Source organism: Schistocerca serialis, chromosome 5, assembly GCF_023864345.2.
Source record: "Schistocerca serialis cubense isolate TAMUIC-IGC-003099 chromosome 5, iqSchSeri2.2, whole genome shotgun sequence".
In the NCBI taxonomy this organism is placed as follows: Eukaryota; Metazoa; Arthropoda; class Insecta; order Orthoptera; family Acrididae; genus Schistocerca; species Schistocerca serialis.
In genome coordinates this window covers 306,024,953-306,042,688 of record NC_064642.1, presented here as the reverse complement: position 1 = coordinate 306,042,688, position 17,736 = coordinate 306,024,953, and the positions used below count along the sequence as shown (strand labels likewise).

At 38.9% G+C, this 17,736-nt stretch overlaps 1 protein-coding gene across 4 annotated transcripts in view; it reads left to right on the top strand.

Annotated features, from left to right (window-relative positions):
• LOC126481416 (electron transfer flavoprotein beta subunit lysine methyltransferase-like) overlaps nucleotides 1-9,134 on the top strand; it is a 57,299-nt gene extending 48,165 nt beyond the window's left edge. For 3 of the 4 annotated variants that reach the window (XM_050105158.1, XM_050105155.1, XM_050105157.1), the window contains one exon: nucleotides 8,615-9,134. In XM_050105158.1, the coding sequence (XP_049961115.1) occupies nucleotides 8,615-8,946 (332 nt within the window). In that variant the 3' untranslated portion in view covers nucleotides 8,947-9,134. The remainder of the gene's footprint in view (nucleotides 1-8,614) is intronic. The other variant, XM_050105156.1, reaches the window with a different exon arrangement.
• Nucleotides 9,135-17,736: the final 8,602 nt, after the last annotated feature.

Sequence of the window (17,736 nt, the reverse complement as noted above, 5' to 3'; positions counted from 1 at the left end):
CAAGCGCTAATAGAAAGCACAGAAGCTGAAGTCATTATAGGTACAGAAAGCTGGCTAAAGCCTGAAATTAGTTCTGCAGAAATTTTGACAAAGCCTCAGACGGTGTTCAGGAAAGATAGATTAGGCAGAATTGGTGGTGGAGTGTTTATGTCTCTCAGTAGTGGTTTATCTTGTAGTGAAGTCGAAGTAGATACTCCGTGCAAATTGGTATGGGTGGAGGTTATACTTAACAGCCGAACTAAGTTAATAATTGGCTCCTTCTGCCGAGCCCCAGACTCCAATGATATAGTTGCTGAACAGTTCAGAGAAAATTTGAGTCGGTAACAAATAAATACCCCACTCATACGGTTATAGTTGGTGGGGACTTCAACCTTCCCTCGATATGTTGGCAAAAATACTTGTTCAAAACTGGTGGTAGGCAGAAAACATCTTCCGAGATTGTCCTAAATGCTTTCTCTGAAAATTATTTCAAGCAGTTAGTCCATGAACCCACGTGAATTGTAAATGGTTGCGAAAACGCACTTGACCTCTTAGCCACAAACAATCCAGAGCTAATAGAGAGCATCATGACTGATACAGGGATTAGTGATCACAAGGTTGTTGTAGCTAGGCTCAATACCGTTTCTTTGAAATCCACCAGAAACAAACGCAAAATAATTTTATTTAAGAAAGCAGATAAAGTGTCACTAGAAGCCTTCCTAAGAGACAATCTCCACTCCTTCCGAACTGACTATGCAAATGTAGATGAGATGTGGTTCAAATTCAAAGATATAGTAGCAACAGCAATTGAAAGATTCATATCTCATAAATTGGTAAGAGATGGAAGTGATCCCCCATGGTACACAAAACAGGTCCGAACGCTGTTGCAGAGGCAACGGAAACAGCATGCGAAGTTCAGAAGAACGCGAAATCCCGAAGATTGGCTAAAATTTACAGACGCGCGAAATTTGGCACGGACTTCAATGCGAGATGCCTTTAATAGGTTCCATAATGAAACATTGTCTCGAAATTTGGTAGAAAATCCAAAGAAATTCTTGTCGTATGTAAAGTACACAAGCGGCAAGACACAGTCAATACCTTCGCTGTGCAGCGCTGATGGCGCTGTTACCGGCGACTGTGCCGCTAAAGCGGAGTTATTGAACGCAGTTTTCCGAAATTCCTTCACCAGGGAAGACGAATGGAATATTCCAGAATTTGAAACACGAACAGCTGCTAGCATGAGTTTCTTAGAAGTAGATACCTTAGGGGTTGCGAAGCAACTCAAATCCCTTGATACGGGCAAGTCTTCAGGTCCAGATTGTATACCGATTAGGTTCCTTTCAGATTACACTGATACAATAGCTCCCTACTTAGCAATCATATACAACCGCTCGCTCACCAATAGATCTGTACCTACAGATTGGAAAATTGCGCAGGTCGCACCAGTGTTTAAGAAGGGTAGTAGGAGTAATCCATCGAACTACAGACCTATATCATTGTTGTCGGTTTGCAGTAGGGTTTTGGAGCATATACTGTATTCAAACATTATGAATCACCTTGAAGGGAACGATCTATTAATACGCAATCAGCATGGTTTCAGAAAACATCGTTCTTGTGCCACGCAGCTAGCTCTTTATTCGCACGAAGTAATGGCCGCTATCGACAGGGGATCTCAAGTTGATTCCGTATTTCTAGATTTCCGGAAAGCTTTTGACACCATTCCTCACAAACGACTTCTAATCAAGCTGCGGGCCTATGGGGTATCATCTCAGTTGTGTGACTGGATTCGTGATTTCCTGTCAGGAAGGTCGCAGTTTGTAGTAATAGACGGCAAATCATCGAGTAAAACTGAAGTGATATCAGGTGTTCCCCAGGGAAACATCCTGGGACCTCTGCTGTTCCTGATCTATATAAATGACGTGGGTGACAATCTGAACAGTTCTCTTAGGTTATTCACAGATGATGCTGTAATTTACCGTCTAGTAAGGTCATCCAAAGACCAGTATCAGTTGCAAAGCGATTTAGAAAAGATTGCTGTATGGTGTGGCAGGTGGCAGTTGATGCTAAATAACAAAAAGTGAGAGGTGATCCACATGAGTTCCAAAAGAAATCCGCTGGAATTTGATTACTCGATAAATACTACAATTCTCAAGGCTGTCAATTCAACTAAGTACCGGGGTGTTAAAATTACGAACAACTTCAGTTGGAAAGACCACATAGATAATATTGTGGGGAAGGCGAGCCAAAGGTTGCGTTTCATTGGCAGGACACTTAGAAGATGCAACAAGTCCACTAAAGAGACAACTTACACTACACTTGTTCGTCCTCTGTTAGAATATTGCTGCGCGGTGTGGGATCCTTACCAGGTGGGATTGACGGAGGACATCAAAAGGGTGCAAAAAAGGGCAGCTCGTTTTGTATTATCACGTAGTAGGGGAGAGAGTGTGGCAGATATGATATGCGAGTTGGGATGGAAGTCATTAAAGCAAAGACATTTTTCGTCGCGGCGAGATCTATTTACGAAATTTCAGTCACCAACTTTCTCTTCCGAATGCGAAAATATTTTGTTGAGCCCAACCTACATAGGTAGGAATGATCATCAAAATAAAATAAGAGAAATCAGAGCCCGAACAGAAAGGTTTAGGTGTTCATTTTTCCCGCGCGCTGTTCGGGAGTGGAATGGTAGAGAGACAGTATGATTGTGGTTTGTGAACCCTCTGCCAAGCACTTAAATGTGAATTGCAGAGTAATCATGTAGATGTAGATGAATTTGTTCACCAAGACAGCAGTGTGAGTGCATCAAACCATTGTAACATGGTTCTGGCTCTGAGACAAGGACAGTTGTTCTGCTGAAAGATGACATCACCGTCAGGGAAGACATCAAGCATGAAGGGATGCAGGTGGTTTTAGCATGATGGTGTCACCATGTCTTAGATTACTACCATAGGTCCCAGGCAAGTGCAGGAGAATGCCTCCCATAGCATAATATTGCTCTCACCAGCCTGTGTCCATGACCCACTGCATGCATGTTTCAAGCCACCATTCACCTCGATGATGGTGTTTGTGGAAACAACCATCAACATAGTTTAGCAGAAATGTGATTCACACAAAGAGTCAATACATTTCCATTGATCGAAGGTTGAATCCCTATGGTCCCATGCCCACTGCGATCATATTTGACGATGTTGTTGGGTCAACATGTGTACACATATGGCTGGTCTGCTGAGAGCTCCATGTACAACAATGTACGATGAACAGTATGCTCCAAAGCACTTGTTTGTGCACAAGCATTGTGCTCTTTCGGCAGAGATGCCACAGATCACCATCTATACTAGTTTATAGAGCAGACAAGCCTCCGAATGCCATGTTCTGTGAAGATTGAGAGCACCTAGTGCCAATTCCACTGTCCTACTTTCTTCTGTTGATGCTCATGACAGTCATATGGAATATTTGACCAGCTTTGTGATTTTCGATATACTCATTCGCAGGTACTGAGTAATAATAATTTGCATTTTGTCAGAGTCGCTTCTCTCAATGGACTTCCCCATTTGCAGGGTGACCTCCCATCCGTGTCTGCTCCACTTACATACTTTTGTTGCCATGCCATGTCCCGACATCATCATCAGGTGGCATCCAACGTTGCGATGAGCATTGATCATAATGTTTTGTCTTGTTGGTGTACATGCTCCAAACAAATATTCACTATTTAAGGCACGCTGTGTCCTCGTGTTTCAACATTACAGTATGTAATGGACCAAAAAATAAACCGAGATTAACTATTGACAAAAATAAATTGAGACAAAATGTTATTCCACTAGTAATGAGTTCCATGACTTTCCAATTCAATATATGGAATGTTGGATTGTCTGCTGAAAGGGAATAGTTTAATCATCAAGAACATAAAATTAAATTCACTTTCCATCGCACTCCCACTTACAAACATAAACGCCTTCACTTTTGGGTGTGATGCTGTACCATTTGTGGTCCATCGTAATGAGGTGGGTTGTACATTGCGCTCGTGGTCCTTCGTAATAAGGTGGGTCGTGCATTGTGCTTGTGGTTGTGCCTATAAACATCAGCTGCTGGCTCAATATAAACGGCTGGAGGTCGTTGCTGGCTGGTGGTGATGGTTCCAGGCCCCATACATGCTCAGAATTGCTCCTAGCAACCTCACACAGCAGCTCTGGCAGGGACGCATGGATGTGTCCTGGGGCTGCACAGTATTGATATCTGGATGTGACTCAGCTTGCTGTTTAGTGGAAGGAGCCAGCTCTATCATGCACATTCTCAGTGTAGGTAGTTGGATCCATTGTTGCCGTTAGCGCTCGGTTTGTTGAAAAGTTGTGCTTCAAGTGTCCACCTGCAGATAACATTTTGAAAATTAACACAGGCATTTACCTTCTTACAGCCTGTTCAAAACATCACTTTTTTAACTCCTGTCACTACGGTGTACTGAAGCTTGTGGTCTGTCTTTCTTCTTCTTGCTGTGATTCTGTTTCACACCATAAAATAAGTTCATTCTTTCCTTACACAACACACACAAGATTTTTTGAAATAGCTACAAATCTGCTGTGGTGGTCTGCTTGGCCTTCTCACACTCCCTTCCCTCTTCTCTCTTTGCCATGATTTTCCTCTGTTTGCTTTCTTTTCCTGGTATTTAGATGAGTTTCCTTCGATTTTGCTATCTTTTTATGTTATTTTCTGGTTAACTTCGTCTTCTTCTGTTCGGCATTCTTTGTCCTCTAAATGCTTTTTAAACTGCTGTATCTAACACGATCTATTTGTTCCCATTTCTCATGATCTTCTGTTATCACAGTGCAGTATATCCTTGTAAGTGCATCTCTATCCTCTATAGTCTTCTTCTCTTTAAATATAACCATTTGCTGCTTTCTTTCGCCCTTCTGAATCTTCACCGTATTTTCGTCAGAGTTAACATGTACTCGATATTCGTTCATCCAGTGTGTTCCTAATATGCAAACCACACACAAATTTGGTACTACTAAAGTGTCAATTGTATAGATGTGTTATAGATTTCTCCCCTTATTTCGCTTACACTACTATCCTCTGCTTGTATATCACTCTCTTCTATCGAACAACCTTCCTGACCTAAATCTGTACTCACTCAGATTTCTTTACTTGTGTGTGCCACTCTTTCAGTTTGGTCATGTTTTTGCAGTTCTGCCTCTGATTTGGAAGTTCCTACTTGTTTGACAGTTTCTGATCCCTCATAATTGACCACAACTCCTTCACACCTACATAATATTGACAATGATATTTCTTTAAGTTCTTTTCCTTCGACCCCTCATTATCTGTTTAAATTGTTCCTTTGAGTAGCTTTCATTGCATTTCTCACTTCTTTCAACTGTAATGAATAATTCGTAATAGCTGACTCGTAACAGCAGCTGTTTGAATGAACATGTAAAATATTTTTATAACACAGTCCATAAATTAAATAAATAAATAAAAATAAAAATACGACAGGTTCAATCAACGATTCTATGTCAGCAAAACTTGGAAATCTATAGTTTTGTTTCTTGCAAACTTACTTTTCGTTTTCTTCAACTGTTGTTGCACCCTCTTTGATGTTGAAGACTGTTCAATGAAGTTGTTTTCATTTCTTTCATCATTTCAATTTTGTGAATACCTTCCATTTCTTCAGTTTGCTGTTAGGAAACCGACTTGTCCCAGTGGTCCACTATGCTGCTCTTCGTCTCCTCCTGACAATGGGTCTCATCCTGCCTATTGTCGGCACTTGCTGCCAGATCTGTCACGATCACCTTTTTATTTTTAATATTGTTCTGTCAGTTTATTCTCCCCCGCATGTCTCTTCATCGAAGATTGCCCGGTCACTTGTTGCCACAGGGGAGATATTGTCCCAGGGGAGCAAATACCAAACAATGAATTACTGTGTGTTTCAGTCATGTTGGTCATTTATATTAATAAACTCTTGAAACATATATCTATGAAAAATATTTATTATGTATTTACTTGTTCTCCCTCACACAAAGAAGCAAAAACATATACTTATGCTGTTAACTGCAGTCTTGTTTCTTTCACACTCTTCGAAAAATGATATTGCTTATTTGGCACTCTGTAAAGCTATTTATACACATGCTTTCTAACCTTTCTTGTTATCTTATTAGTTATTTCAGAGGCTTTGAACGTCTTTTTTTGTGGATAGTCCTACAGGTTTCTTGTTTCATTTTATTTTTATTATTATGTTGCATCTATTTCCAGTATTATTCTGAAAAAATGAACAGCTCAAAAAATTTTTGCACCACCCCTGTCATATATACAGTTGATGTCATTTTTTGATCATTAGCATCTATCTCAATACTCTTGACCACAGCAAAGTGTTATGTACCTGCATAAAAGAGGCAAAAGTAAACTTTCGTTCTAAGTCTCATACAGTAGAAAGGAGCATATCTTCAGTTGTGTTGGGACACTGCAACATGTTTCCGCTTTTCATTCTGTCAAAATTCCTTGAAGGGTCTTTTTAAGCTCAGACCATGTATGGATTGTCACTTACAACACAAAGGGTTATGTGTGGGAAGTTGCTCTTCAAATTGATGTACTGACACCAACTTCAGACATACAGCCACTACTGTGATACACAAAATATTAAGGAACTGCCTCATGGTGGTTGCATGTGATCACCACCAACTGATTACTTTTCTCTATAAACATGGTTCTTAGGTACTCTAAAGAGAGTACAACAGAACTGTGTTGTGATTTTGGAGGCAACTGTGAGGTTTTTGTGGATCAAAATAGTATGACACCACATCCACAGTATGAATTTGGCCTCTAGGAGTCCATTACAAATGAGGTACAAATCCTTCAGTAGTTGGTGTGTGGAGTAAGTCGATAACAGAACATCAGAACACATGGAACAGAACCTGGATCAATGATGCCAGGTTCTCGCCATTGACAAATACAGAATTTTTCTGACCACCAAGAATAGCCATAGAAGTGTGTAGAGGCAGGCATGTACAGATGCCTCTCACAGGCATGCCATACCACAGGTTATCAAGGTAATAAGGCAGTGATATGTTGAGCTTGTATTGTGTGTGTTTGTCGGACACTGCTCATTACAGTCAACAGTAATTTGAGAACTGTTCATTATCAGGACAACATCCTCCAACCTACAGTCCAGCCCTAAAGTTAATTTATTGGGGATATACTCATGTTTCAGGGTGGTAATGTTCAAACCCTCTGCCCACCTCTGGAACACTTCGTTGAGGAGGCAGGAATTGACTAAATGGAAAGGTCTACAAAATCTCCAGATGTGCTCCCAGTTGAGCATGAATTGAACCAGGGGCACCTTAACAGTGTATCGTTGCAGAAGCCCCCCCCCCCTCCCCCCACCATTTTTCAAGGTTGTATGATCTCCTGGGTGTGTGTGTGGGGGGGGGGGGGGAGGGGGGGTTCTGTGCCGTCTATACGTAGGATAGGCTTGAGCACATCTCAATCACCCGCCTCCCTTAAGTGTAAACCCACACATGTTCACAGATGCACAGGGGGTACATAACTTTTGATGAAGTCTGTATCATATATCCTTATAATGTTCCTATTAAAAGCTAGGCAAGAAATATCCAAAATCAATTTGATGCAGTTAATAAGTGACAGTTAAAAGTTCTTGATTAAGAATTTCAGCAGCGTTTGTATTTAACCTTTCTTTAGATTGACTGCATGTGTAGATTCCATGTTTTTATAAAATGTTACTGTTGTGCCACATTAACAAGAAAGTACTCATTCAAACACCAATTTTAATCTACACCTACACCTAGACCTACATCTGCATCGATACTCCGCAAGCTGGTACTCAGTGCATGACAGAGGGTACCCTGTACCGCTACTTGTCATTTCCCCTCCTGTTCCACTCACAAATAGAGCAAGGGAAAAACGAATATCTGTACACCTCCGTATGAGCCCTAATTTCTTGTATCTTATCTTCCTGGTCCTTACCCACAGTGCACATTTGCAACAGTAGAATCGTTCGGCAGTCAGCTTTAAATGCTGGTTCTCTAAATTTTCTCAATAGTGTTTCTCGAAGAGAACATCACCTTGCCTCCAGGGATTCCCTTTTTAGTTCCCAAAGCATCTCCCGTAACACTTATACGTTGTTCGAACCTACCAGTGACAAATTTAGCAGTGTACCTCTGAATTACTTCAGTGTCTTCCTGCAGTCTGACCTGGTACGGATCCCAAATGCTTGAGTAGTACTCAAGAATAGGTTGCATCAGCATCTTATATGCGGCCTCCTGTATAGATGAACCACTCTTTCTTAAAATTCTCCCAATAAACCAAAGTTGACCATTTGCCTTCCTTACCACAATTGCATTTCGTATTGCACTATTATCTTCTATAATATCGGGAATATTATTGTTCTAGTCTTTGATAGATATTTTTATTTTTTAGCCTTCTTGCTTCTATTTTCAGTGTTTGTAATAAACAATGTAATACTTAAAACAACTATCCCATTCAGCTTTCTATTGCAAACAGTCGCAATTTTTTTGTGTTTGAGTTAATGAGGAAATAAATATTTTGGAGCTGCTGAAACAGTTTTTATCAATATAATTTTTTGTATTGAACTGCTTGTTACTACTGTAAACTAACAGTACCATTCTTATTGCAGTAGCAGGAGAGGCAATACTCCTCAATTGTTCCTTAAATCAAGTGAACGTGAATGTGTCATTAAATGACATAATAGGCAATACGTGCTTTGAGTGGGATATTATCTTGCTGGGTGATGTACTGTATGACACAGAGTTTGCACAAAGGCTTCAACCATGGATCAAGAGTCTGCAGAATGCTGGGAAGACAATATTTGTTGGTGATCCAGGACGACATGCAATGAATGTAATTCCAAAAGGAAACTTGCAGTTACTGGCAACATATAGCCTACCACCACAAACAAATCTTGAAAATAGAGGTTTTTCTACAGCATTTGTGTGGAAAATTTTGTAATAAACTAGTCTACTGCGGAGAATATGCTGTGTTAATATGTCAGATTTCATTCACAACTGTGAAACACTGTAGTCATTCAATTATTAACAACACACTTTGCGTGTGTTGTTTTTTTTGTAATAAGAGACATTCTCAAATCATCTTATGCATACATGTATGTGGGGCAGAATAAAGGTAAACAGAAATTATCTGTTTTCTCTGTTTATGCAAAAGAATAACATTATCGTGCATGCTTACAAAACCTCATTTACATAAATTAAGAAACATCCATAAAACTACCAAATTAGGTGACATAGTGGTTAAGACACTAGACTCATTGGATAGGACTGAGGTTAAAATCTGTGTTCTGCCATCCAGATTTATATTGTCTGTGGTTTCCCTAAATTATTTATGACAAGCACTTAAATAGTCCTTTCAAAAAGAATAGGGTCGATTTCCTTTCTCGTCCTTCCTAATGTAAACTTATGCTGTGTCTAGTGACATTTTTAATTGGGCGTTAATCCATACTCTTGCTTCACTTGTAAAATAGAATTTACAGCTGAGAGTATTCTCCTGATCAGGTCCACAAGACTGCAACTTAGGGGCCTATGCCATAAACATTTAAAATAAAAATAAGTCTGTGTTTCAATACTGCTGTGGTGCAAGCCCTCTTGTAACTGTAAAACGTATACATGGAATTATGTTGTATGTACTTATTTGCTTGAATTTCTCAGTGGGCCGCTGATGCGACTTAGTCAGCATTCAACTCTCAAGCCCTATAGTCCATAGCATCAAGTTCAAACTGCCTGTTGATGTTACATGTGGCACTTAAGCAGGAAAAACGGCAAAGAACTGTCAATAATTATGAAAGGGATCGTTGCTACTCACCATATAGAGGAGATGCTGAGTCACAGATAGGCACAACAAAAAGACTATGAGAAAGTAAGCTCACAACCAATAAGGCCTTCATCAGAAATAGACAACACACACACACACACACACACACACACACACACACACACACACACACACAAGCGAAACTCAGATGCACAGTCCCTGGCTGCTGAGCTCTCAGCAATTTGAACCCTCGAGTGAGTGGGCTGATTTTTGTAACACGAGTGAGCACACGGTGTGCTATGTACACATGTAAAGAATAGCTGTCTTCATGTTACCAAGGTAAACATGTATGAGCAAAATCTTAGTTTAGTTAAATAATGATAAAATACACTTACATAATGTGTTCTAAAGCAATTTTTAATTAAACACTAATGAAATAAACTTTCGTTATATCCCTCTGATTTCATGGAAAGGCGTTACCCCACAGTAATGACCAAAGTCTTAAACAGTGCAGTGGCACCAGATTCCAGCCAACCACTTATTTGACCATGCATTATCACGTAGACAACTGCTTCACTGTGGGATTGTTTTGCTAGATCATAATGTTGGTCATTTTCTTGCAAGGACGGTAATTTTTTTCTGACCAAGCTTGGAGTTTATTTTATATTACTTCTGTTCTCATGGCTGTATGATAACACAATTTATGACTGTTACGTGAAGCAATAATGAAGGATTAGACATGAGCTCACTAATGTGAAACAAGTGTTTGGTACACTTTATAAATAAGTGCACCTGCTCGAGGTTAACAATGTTTTTCATTTAGTTACAATTACACAAATCTTCTGGAGATGTAACATGCTTTGAAAAGTGAAATAACTATGGCACTGGTAAGCAAGGCTCAGAAATAGATCTCGCATTGCCAAAAAATTAAGAGTGACAGGAGGTCTTTTGTTGACTGTGATTGCCTTCCTGAAATCTGTGTGTGTTTTTCTTTTTCTCCAGTAGCTAGTGCTACCACATTTGCAGGAATTCGAAATAAGTGGATGACATCCAAGTGAAGTTACAAAAACCAGAGCTGTCTTCCATAAGCAGCTCGTGCAACATGTTATTACCGCCAGTTGTTCTCTAGTAGCCTTCGTACACCACTAACAATGATGTCTTTCACTTGGTCTGTATGACCCTTTTTAGAGTATTAATAGTGCAGCACCACATATAATTACATTTCCTCATCACTTGACTTAACGTAGCAGATGATACGAAAACTGTATGACCGACATTGTTACAGATGATGCAAATGCACTAAGAGAAATATTGTCCAAAAGTGTGTACAGAGACAGAGACCACAAAAAAGTTGGAAAATGTTACAGAATACATGTTTTGAACCAAAATATGTTTCCTGTTGCAGTGTGTACAAGTCTTAAAGACAATATGGGGGGGGGGGGGGGGGGGACACAGGAAAGAGAGAGAGAGAGAGAGAGAATGTGTGTTCCAGCAGTGTAAGTATTTCGTTCTTCTTTTAATAGTGCTACTGTGTCTAATTTCAAGACATTTTATCATTATATTTGGAAGAGTCACCCAAATTTAAAGGACTGTTTTGATCTGTGCCTGGTGAACCTACTTAGCTTATTGCAGTTACTGCTGTAGCCAGATTTCTGTTAGTAATATGGGATGTCAGACGCTTTTTAGCCACATGAAGGGAGAAAAACATACACAATGTGCTTTAAGTAAGGGAATATCATCTTGAAGGGTTTTTAGCCAAAAAGTCAACTGCTATCCTGTCACCTACTACTTCTAAGCCACACATTTCAGTATCATCTTCTTAAAAATCTAAAGTATTGTGGCGTTCACTGTTTTATTCAGTGGTTTAGTATGTAACTAATTTGTAAATGAAAATGATAATCTTATTTTATTACAGTGAGTAATTACTAAATAATTTTTCTCCAGCTAAAGATTTGGTCAAGTTGCTAAAGAAACTCCAAGTTAACGTTGTGTTAAAGTGTTGTCTGTAAGTTGTGTAAGTGTCACTAAATCACAGTTCATACAACAGATTCTATACAACTATGATTGTGATGGAAACAGCTATCTTCAGCAAACTGATCATTAAAACTACCGAATATCAGCCGCGCACAACACTGACGTTTGTTAGCTGAGACAATATTCTTCGCAACTCGTGCGTAATTAATTTCGGCTCCATACATCAGCAAGAAAAAGTTTGTTATATGGATCTTGGTATGAGCACTGTTTTAAAAACCAATCTGATTCGAACTATTTTCATTAAAATGAGTTCGAGACACCGGTGCACGTTATTTTTACACAATTTTATTACCTTCGCCATTTATGTCTGCAGAGTTGCGTAGTTTGAATTTGCCGCTGAGATAATTTTAAGACGGCAGCAGACAATTATAGAGACTTTCTGTTGTTCGAGCGAAAGTATTTGAAATGCTTATTAAACTTCACTTTCGTATTGTGCACTATTTAGACTTCATCAAGCAAACATTTGATTTTTTTCTAAGGAAAACACAGACAAAAAAACGCAATACAAATCGCTATCATCATCAATGCTGCACTCCTTGCAGCGGAAAGAAATAATTAACACAGATAATGCTTACTGAGAGAGAATTAAAGTTACAAATAATTATTCACTCATATTTATAATAATAATAATAATAATAATGAACTCTATTCTCAAGTAATAATTAACAAATAATTACAATTTCTTAACAGACCTCAGTTTGATTTGTGTCTTGCGTCCTGAACCTACAAACCAACAAAAGGTAAAAGCAAAGGAAGACAAACGCAGATCATAAAAGGAATTTAAAATTATCATTGTCTTTGTATGATACACATCGATATGTGCAATTACATCATAAAAATATTATATAAATAATTAATATTTATCATCGTTTTCACTGTGTTTTTTTTTCATATATCGAATAGATAATGTTTATAACTGTTAGAGGCATAATTTCCTCTCGTCGCACTGTAGCTAAATTTTATCTCGTGGATGTTACAATGCCCCTTGGGCTGAGAAAAAAAATTATTTTATCTATTGTATATTTTTTTATCAGTCCACGTAATCCACGTAGATTTGCTACTCTCAAGATGCAAATTTTTAGTTTCAATGTTGTTTTAGACATGATAAAACTATAGTTGAATCGAGTACTTTAAATGACTTAAGTGACTGTATTATCTCGGAAGTTGCTGCGGATACTTCCCGATTAACTTATCTCTCCCCCCCCCCCCCCCCCCCCCCCATTTGGGTTCACTGGACTCAGAAAATCGGGAATAAAACCGTCCAAGGGGCTTCAAGAAAATGCAGACACCTACATTTAACAGTCAGGCTTGACATGAATATAATAAATATGCTGGAAAATGCAAATTTATGACTCTGTTGTAAGCATCTGGGATAATGAATGTTTTTTCATGGTGGTATATCATAAAAATTCCAAAGTTAATGTCATAACAGTTTGCCGCTGATGTTGTAAGACTGCCCCCGTGTCGAGCCGTTGGAATGCAGACAGGTAGTGGCTTCTACTGGACCGCCCCCCAGCCAAGTCGGTGGGGCGTCGGCTGCCGTCGCCTGCACCGTGGTTTGGATCTGCTGCTGGCTAGAAGTCGCGCTGCAGCAGGTCCTGTTTCTCCTTTCCCACGTCCCTCAATTTTAGATGGGTACATGAAATGTCAAAATATAAGCATCAGTGACAAGATAATTACTATTCTCATTCTGTGGAAAAGTTCATTAGTGTCCATTTCACTCGAATTCACACGGATGGAATTAGACTGGTTTTGGAATATGTTCTGTATTTTGACACTGTTCAACACAATGTAGTGATTCATGTGTAAGTTTATCACAATATGCACATTTTGAACACTGCACCGTTGATCATACAAGTGTCCGTAGTGTGCTTCGTTTACTTAAGCGGAATGTAAATATTTTCGCGATGCGCTGCGTAACCAACGTTGCATTATTGTTCTGCCGTGCCGCGCGGCTGGCTGTACAGTCTGTCACATTAAATTTGGCACGCGAAGATGCTTCGTATCAAACTACTAGAGGTCATCAGTTCAAGTTAATTATTAATACAGTCAACAGTACTCAATGTTCATAGCGTTGCTGCTAGCTTTGACACTCCAAGAGCATTCATACGGTTACGTGATCACAGTTTTTATCACTGTTCATCATTATTCACAATATAAATCACAGTTCTTCACACGTCCACTAGTTCCTCCGAAACACGTTTCACAGTTCTGATTGCTGTCAGTAGTTTTCCACAGTGCTTAACAGACAATCTATGTGCAAATGACACTTTTCAAGGAATGAGGTCTGGTACACTTGCACATAAGTTCATATTACCATGACTGAATAGCAAAATTTAAAATTTTACACTGTCACATAAACATGAGACAATATAAAACTTTCAGAATCTGCTACATTATCTTGACCATGAGATCATTACTGAACTGTACAGATAACAGTACATTTCCATTTTTATTACAGATACATATATTTACATATTTCTATTTTTTTATTGGGACTGTTATTTACCATGTTTTTGGTACAGATGTCCATGTTCAGTTTATCTAACCAGAATGTTGCTCATAAGAGCATTTTAAATGATTTCGTAATGAAACCATATATATAAATCAGTACACATTCAGATTTCCCTTCACTAGTGGTGAAAGCAGTTTATTTTACTTCTTTTTTTTTTTTTTCTTTCTTCAGTCACACAGCTCAAACACCATGAACACTCGCTACGTGTGTGGGACTACATGACTCAATCTTATGAAAATATTTTTGCTATATCCATTCTTACACACGAACAAATATATTATTTAAGCATTTTAATCATTTCTATCCTACGTATAAAAAGTAAAATCCCTCACATTTAATGCAATAACACTCAAGTGTTTATCAAGTTACTGATCCCTTTTAGAGTAAAATACAGTTATTATGGGGATTCTCTACGCCTTGTTCAAATAATTAAGAACATTACAGTGTAGTACTCGACATAAAAGCTTATAAACTAATACATACATAATATTATCCCATTATTATTGCTAATTATCTTACCATAAACATTATATTTACAGTTATAGGATAGTGCACTTGCACTTCTGATTGGTCCATTGTATATTCACTTCGTTTTTCCTAGTCCAGGGGACCGAGTAAGGTGCTCTGCAATAGGTCTTGTGCGGATATACTTTCATATTATACTGGTAATCTTTTATGATTCCAGGGCGTTCAGTGACTACTTCGAGGTATCCGGATAATAATTCTGTTAATTGTCTAGCCTCTGTAACATTAATGCAAGTGGGACTGATGACCATAGATGTTAAGTTCCATAGTGCTCAGAGCCATTAATGCAAGTTGCCTCCTGTACTTTCTTTTCTATTGTTGTGACGATGTCACTCACGTTGCTGGGTGCATCGTTATTTTGATATTTGTGACACATCTGTGGGTGCTTATGATCCAACACTAACAACTTCTGTTTGCTGTCAGAAAGATTCATTTTTCTCATCAGCGGAAGGTTCGCATCGAACTCCCGATTCAGCTGTTGGTACTTAAGTGCACATGTCCCACGGGCGAGATCAATTACAGCTTCCCTTTCCCAAAGGAACTCAAGACCCAGAAGCCACCAGTACTGACAAGTTATCCATTAGTAGGAACGTGCATAATAAGCGATCATTTCCCAAGGAAACTTCCACCTGTGTCTGGTATTTTATACTCTGTGTCTTTTTTCCCAATGCTCCTATAACCTTACAATTTGCAACCGGCAAAATCGGCAATCTTCTTATCTCCGATACCTTCTTGAAAAAAATGCTTGTTCATAACTGATGCATTTGCACCTGTGTCAAGCAGAATAGTAGTTGTTACACCATTTACAGCTCCGGTGACACTTGCTTGGATATTTTCCCTTTGTGGCTTATCAGAGACAGCAGGTTCCTGATATAGCTCGTCTTCGATCCTGTTGCCATCCTGATACTGTATCATGTTTATTTTTTGTTTCGTCGACCTATTGCCTTCATTGCTAGCCTCGGTCACCTGGCGAAGGCCTACAGGGACCGAAATTAGTTTGTTGGCTTCTGAGTGTTTTGTTTTGCTTCCGAAGATACCTCCACTATTCTAACATTTTGTGAGTTTTCAGTCGGTGGAGGCCTGCTTGGATCCCACCACGGTGGATATTGATTGCTTGGTATAGGTGTAGCCTGTACATAATTTATTGGCTGACCTGAATTGATAGAATTTTGCTGCGGCAGCCAATGAATTGGCCCTGGCTGTCGCCAATATTCACTGTCACCCCACATATTTTTAGGCTAGTCTTTATATGGACTGTCTGACCTGTTGTCATTTCATCTCTTTCAGTTGCTATTGTTATTGTTTGGGTTTTCATTGTGGTACTGCCTCAGATTACCATTTGGTTGTTGGTGTTCTTCGGCCTTTTGATAATTACTGTTGTTATTATTAGGATAACCAAAATTTTGGTTGTATGGATTCCTGCTACTATTATTATTATTGTATTTTCTGTTACTATAAGCTTTACTTTTATTTTTCTTTGGACTACCTTCGCCCCTATTTCCATTATTTCCATTCCATGAAATTTTTCTATTAGGACTATTGGTATTGCTGATCACGTCAGAATTTTTTTTGGCGTCTTCTTGCACTAGATCCAGAGAATCAATTACAGACAGAAATTCTTTCAGATCGGTGTCTGTAACATTAAATAATTTTTCTCTAATATGTATGGGTAATCTAGATTTTAACACTCGCAGTAAGTCTCTGGTGGTTACTGGCTCATCCCAGTACTGGGTCATGTTAATATATGTTTCAAAGTACTTCCTTAACGGAACCTGACTTCGGATTGTACATTTCTGCATTGTAAACAACTTTACGGAGTAGCTCTTGAGTAGATGCTGACCAGAATTGGTCAAGGAATGCCTTCTCAAAGTCGTGGAAAGTCTTGCAAGTTTCTGCTGCATTTAATGCCCAGAGCGACGCATCACCAGAAATATGTGAAACCACAAACTGTATTTTCTGTTCTTCCGACCACGATTTTGGAAGAACACTTTTCAAGTTTCGAATGAAAACCACTGGATATATGTTTTTCTTGCTTTCTTCGTTAAATATTCGAAACTGTCTATGCTGAATCAGGCTTTCTTCATGCATCGAAGTAGTTAAGTGCATGGAATTGCTATGATTTGCAGGTGGTGTGATTACTTTATTACAAGTATATTCTATTTCACTATTATTGTTCCTTGGTGTCACATATTGCTCTGGTAATATCGGTTGATTACCAAAATTTGGTCTTCCTTGTGGTGCATTAAAATTCGCCGTTAGATTATTTGCGATCTTTTGCCTGTCAGTACCAGTGTTGTCATTACTGCATACTGTCAGATTTTCAAAGTTTTGATTTTCAGAGCTCAGCACCCTGCCTACTTCTGTTCGGGCTTGCTTTCGAATTTTCGAGGGAATGTCCTCCTGCATTGTTTCCACAGTGGTAGTCAAAGCTTTGAATTCGTTCTCTAGTCTATCTACTTCAGTTTGAAGGCTATTGACCAGAACTGGAATGTTTGTTAACGGTTCAATAGTGGTTTTTACTGCATCGATCTCCTGCTTAAAATGGGTAGTAATAGCATTATCATGATCGACCAACACTTGATTTATCCTACGGACAATTTATTTATCTCTTTCCAGAAAAATATTGTTTATATTTTCCATAAATTTCTTTTCCTTTTCTTGGTCCCTGAGCTCCTGTTGCTGTTTTTCTATAAGCTTTTCCTGTCTACATTTTTTCCTTTTCCTGCTGACGTTGTCTTCCACGCTCCTGCTCTTTAAGCTCGCATTGTTTTTCACGCTCCTGTTCTTTAATAGTAAACTTTTCAAATAATGCTGTTAGCATATCCTGTATGCACATAGCTTGAGCATTGCTAACTTCTGCCCTTTGCCCAGAAGAAATACTGTCATTAATTCCTAACTGG